At 46.0% G+C, this 5061-nt stretch overlaps 1 protein-coding gene across 1 annotated transcript; it reads right to left on the bottom strand.

The window, feature by feature from the left end:
• Nucleotides 1-434: 434 nt before the first annotated feature.
• On the bottom strand, nt 435-3486 carry LOC121867338. Its single transcript, XM_042367266.1, has 3 exons — nt 3355-3486; nt 2085-2216; nt 435-1460 (listed from the first exon to the last, which is right to left on the bottom strand). Exons 1-3 carry the CDS (start codon nt 3484-3486, stop codon nt 1197-1199), a joined length of 528 nt encoding a protein of 175 aa, XP_042223200.1. The 3' UTR covers nt 435-1196.
• Between the last annotated feature and the right edge of the window lie 1575 nt (nt 3487-5061).

A 5061-nucleotide genomic window follows, 5' to 3' on the forward strand; every position in this document is an offset into this window, starting at 1 on the left:
GCACCAAGCTGCATTGTACATCCATTACAACATGTATACAGAGAGCACATCGTGAGTTTCCTTTCTCCATCCCATCCTGAGTGTGAACCAAACAACCTGAACCCCACAGTATCACGAAAATTGTGACCAAGTCCCAGGTTGCTGATCTGTCTTTCTGCCTCAATTACACACAATTGCAGGGTCTCAATGTTTCTCTTACTTGACAACACAACATACATATATTGTTTCTCACTATTTTTTTCCTTTATAGTTCTTTATTTTTATTATTATTATTATTATTATTATTATTATTATTATTATTATTATTATTATTATTATCATTATTATTTTTTTTTATTATAAATTTTATTTACATGAATAATTATTACATTTTCGCCCCCTGGTCCCTGATGTGGGTCGGTGACCTGTGCCCGGGTGGGCTGGTCCCCGTAAAAAAGAAAACAAAAAAAAAATCTAATGTAACACTCTGAATGGTGTTTATTGTTCAGAAATTTATAAAATTAATGACAGGAACAATGAAATTCACTGAGTATGAGGACTACTCTAATATAATTACTGTAACTGGGATCTTCGTTACCCCTCACCACACATTCTATTATAGAAAATCGTAATATTACGTCATGGACTCACGTTCTCGCAACCAATCACAACGCGAGCAGTTGAACCAATCAGTGTGTTCGGTAAACAAGAGTCGGAAATCCCGTTAGTCCTGATTGGAACCAAGTTGTCAGTATACCTCATGACACCAATGAAGTGAACATCCACCATTTGTATTAAGCTGGGTTTATTCTTTCTTGCCTTTATTCTCCTCACCAATTGTCAGCTTACTAACCGGCAGGTCGGGCGGCATGTCTTATAGAATCTTATAACAAATTACAAAGTTAATAAACTTAATAGTGAAGTTCCACTGAAATTTCACAGAACAACGTCAAAGAGCCACACAAAATAAATATGAAGGAAAGTGTGTATGATAAGCTCATCGGGTCGGCACAGTGGTGCCATATACATACATAGATATATCTATTTAAACCATGCTCTGAAACTGGAGGATAAGTGTTTTATATACTTTTGTTTCAGACAAACAGACTCACCGGTGTTCTGTTCCCCATTTTGGGTGACTGGGGGGAAGTAAAAGGGAATGAAAGCACATACGACATTTAGTGTACCGTACTGTATAGTGTGGTGTGTTGATTTAGTTAATAACTCCTTAAGCCATCTTTAGGAATGGCAGGGACTGTAGGTAGATACTTGATGGTATTTCTGAGGACATTGGCGTCGCAACAGAATATTTGTTCTTCTCTTACATTCCGTATTGGACATGGAAAACATGCACAGTTTTCATTCTTGTCAGTACAAAATGGGGCGGCATTCAGTTTTGCTCCTTTAAGAGTTCCATTTCCAGTAATGTCGTTGACCAAGACTATGATATCAGTAGATTTTTTTTCACGGTCATAGATCATCTGCCGAAAATATACAGGATTTGATGATAATTGTTACAAGCACATAATTATTATTTTTATCATGATGTTGCCCAAGACAGTCGTACACCTTACTGTATTAGTAAAAATTATAGCAACATTTTAAACAAGTTCTTTCAAATGCAAAAAGTTATTACTAAGTACCAATGTCACACATGGTTATTACAGCCATTCTCAACAATTTTCTCCAATATTGTTAATACAGTAACTCTGAATTTTGCATCAAAAGGCTACAACATACGCACTGTAACTGTAGTCTATGAATTATATACTGTATATATATATATATATATATATATATATATATATATATATATATATATATATATATATATATATATATATATATATATATATATATATATATATATATATATCCCTTGTGGTGTGTATCTAGTGTGTGTGTACCGAAAATATGTACAAGAAATAGAAAAAGACAGTTAGACAGGTGGACAAAGACGAAAACTGTCTGAGGAGATGCCGAATAGACGGGTGGAAACATTTGACATCTCAGACAGTTTTCATCTTTCTTAACTGTCTCTTTCTGTTTCATGCACACAATATTGGTACACACACACACACACATTTCCGAAAGTCTGCACCAACCTTCCATATGTAGGCGGGCACGGGTACAGTATTTTTGTTGAGGAACATTGGTTGGGGTCGCTCCAGTACCCCGTAAGTGCCCGTCCACACTTCCAGCTCGGTATTCCGCTTCCTCACGTCCTGCTCTACACCCTGTAAGTACAAAGAACTATTGATACCAATTTTTTAGGATACAACACGCACTAGACTTTTAGATGAAAATAAGAATAATTAAGATATAGAGAATGTAATCAGAATCAGACAAGAAATATCTTTCATTCAATCAATCCCAAACCTTTGAGAAATTACAATTGTGATTACTTAAGATGTTGTCATGACTCTAGTTTTATGTTCCACAACAGTTGATAAATAAATGTAGAGTATCTGAATTAACATCATGTATTACAAAGCTAAAACAGGGTGCTTGCTTATATCTCCAAACACATATCAAGCAGAGAGAATTTTACTTATGTGGGTAACATGAAAACTAAATATAAAAGTGATCGTATTGATATTAATAAGCAGTTTAGGAAGCTCAGTGTCATACAAATATCTTTAATAAGACGTCAAACTGGAACGCTTCTGAAACTATACTGTCATCTCCTGATTGTGTTGAGCATAATGGTGTATAAAGTATAAGTCCTTTAACAACAACCTCTTTCAGTCACACCGAGGCAAAGTTAAACCTTCATGCTTTCCATTATTTGCCGAGTGCCAACTGTCATTGTAAGGACAATTCTCCCTATTTACGGACTGTTCGTACAGTATGTGCTGTGCAGCAACAAGTAGTGCTGTGGTCCATGCAGCAGGAGGGAGTGCTGTGGTCCCTGCAGCTGGAGGTAGTGCTGTGGTCCCTGCAGCAAAAGGTAGTGCTGTGGTCCCTGCAGCTGGAGGTAGTACTGTGGTACCTGCAGCAACAGGTAGTGCTGTGGACCCTGCAGCAGGAGGTAATGATGAGGTCCCTGCAGCAGGAGGTAGTGCTGTGGTCCCTGCAGCAGGAGATAGAGCTGTGGTTTCTGCAGCAGGAAGTAGTGGTATGGTCCCTGCAGCAGGAGGTAGTGCTGTGGTCCCTGCAGCAGGAGGTAGTGCTGTGGTCCCTGCATCAGGAGGTAGTGCTGTGGACTCTGCAGGAGGAGGTAGTGCTGTAGTCCCTGCATAAGGAGGTAGTGCTGTGGTCCACTGCAGCAGGAGGTTGAGGGTGTGGATCCCTGTACCGCCAGTAGAGCCGTGAGTTCGTAACAGTCTTGCCAGCAGTGCACCATAGTCTGTGGTATCGGTCACACGAGAATACCCATGCAGTACCTCCTTCTGTGCTCCCCACAGCCAGTGGAATGCTTTGCCTGCTGTGTTTCCGTGCTCTTGCAACTGTCTCAGGTAGTGCTGGTCCCTGCAGCTTAGTGCTGTGGTTCCTGCAGCATAACATTCTATATTTTCAATTCTCGTGCTTTTTTTCGCACCAGGCTCGTTGTGGTCGTTGACCTGTGCCCAGGTGGGCTAGTTCCCCATAAAAACAGGTAGTGCTGTGGTCCCTGCAGCAGGAGGTAGTGCTGTGGTCCCTGCAGCAGGAGGTAGTGCTGTGGTCCCTGCAGCTGGAGGTAGTGCTGTGGTCCTGCAGCAGGAGGTAGTGCTGTGGTCCCTGCAGCAGGAGGTAGTGCTGTGGATCCTGCAGCAGGAGGTAGTGCTGTGGTCCCTGCAGCAGGAGGTAGTGCTGTGGTCCTGCAGCAGGAGGTAGTGCTGTGGTCCCTGCAGCAGGAGGTAGTGCTGTGGTCCCTGCAGCAGGAGGTAGTGCTGTGGTCCTGCAGCAGGAGGTAGTGCTGTGGTCCCTGCAGCAGGAGGTAGTGCTGTGGTCCCTGCAGCAGGAGGTAGTTCTGTGGTCCCTGCAGCAGGAGGTAGTGCTGTGGTCCCTGCAGCAGGAGGTGGTGCTGTGGTCCTGCAGCAAGAGGTAGTGCTGGTGGTCCCTGCAGCAGGAGGTAGTGCTGTGGTCCCTGCAGCTGAGGTAGTGCTGGGATCCTGCAGCAGGAGGTAGTGCTGTGGTCCCTGCAGCAGGAGGTAGTGCTGTGGTCCCTGCAGCAGGAGGTGTTGCTGTGGTCCCTGCAGCAGGTAGTGCTGTGGTCCTGCAGCGGCAGGAGGCAGTGCTGTGGTCCCTGCAGCAGGAGGTAGTGCTGTGGTCCCTGCAGCAGGAGGTAGTGCTGTGGTCCCTGCAGCAGGAGGTAGTGCTGTGGTCCCTGCAGCAGGTAGTGCTGTGGTCCTGCAGCAGGAGGTAGTGCTGTGGTCCTGCAGCAGGAGGTAGTGCTGTGGTCCTGCAGCAGGAGGTAGTGCTGTGGTCCCTGCAGCAGGAGGTAGTGCTGTGGTCCTGCAGCAGCAGAAGTAGTGCTGTGGTCCCTGCAGCCATGCAGCAGCAGATGGTGCTGTGGTCCTGCAGCAGGAGTAGTGCTGTGGTCCTGCAGCAGCGGGTAGTGCTGTGGTCCTTGCAGCAGGAGGTAGTGCTGTGGTCCTGCAGCAGCATATAGTGCTGTGGTCCCTGCAGCAGGAGGTAGTGCTGTGGTCCCTGCAGCAGGAGGTAGTGCTGTGGTCCCTGCAGCCTGGAGGAGCGTGTCCCCTGCAGGAGATAGTGCTGTGTCCTGCAGCAGAATTTGTTTCTGTGGTCCCTCAGCAGGAGGTAGTTGTGGTCCCTGCGAGGAGATAGTGCTGTGGACCCTGCAGCAGGAGGTAGGCTGTCCCTGCAGCTGGAGGTAGTGCTGTGGTTCCTGGAGCAGGAGGTAGCTGTGGTCCCTGCAGCAGGAGGTAATGCTGTGGTCACTGCAGCTGGAGGTAGTGCTGTGGTCCCTGCAGCAGCAGGAGGGTGCTGGGTCCCTGCAGCAGGAGGTAGTGCTGTGGGACCCTGCAGCGAGGTATTGGTGTGGACCCTGCAGCAGGGAGGTAGTGCTGTGGTCTCTGCAGCAGGAGGTGGTGCTGGTCTCTGCAGCTGGAGGTGGTCTGTGGTACCTGTAGCAGAACG

This window comes from Homarus americanus, unplaced genomic scaffold (assembly GCF_018991925.1).
Source record: "Homarus americanus isolate GMGI-L3 unplaced genomic scaffold, GMGI_Hamer_2.0 scaffold6317, whole genome shotgun sequence".
Classification (NCBI taxonomy): domain Eukaryota; kingdom Metazoa; phylum Arthropoda; class Malacostraca; order Decapoda; family Nephropidae; genus Homarus; species Homarus americanus.

What these genes read in the sequence shown, in the direction of transcription:
- LOC121867338 (XM_042367266.1), bottom strand. Translation starts at nt 3,486, where the DNA reads ATGTTATGCTGCAGGAACCACAGCACTAAGCTGCAGGGACCAGCACTA. An exon ending in CAGAAGGAGGTACTGCATGG is followed by an intron (nt 2,217 to 3,354) that starts GTATTCTCGTGT and finishes TTGTACTTACAG; the next exon opens with GGTGTAGAGCAGGACGTGAG. An exon ending in TGCCCGCCTACATATGGAAG is followed by an intron (nt 1,461 to 2,084) that starts GTTGGTGCAGAC and finishes TATTTTCGGCAG; the next exon opens with ATGATCTATGACCGTGAAAA.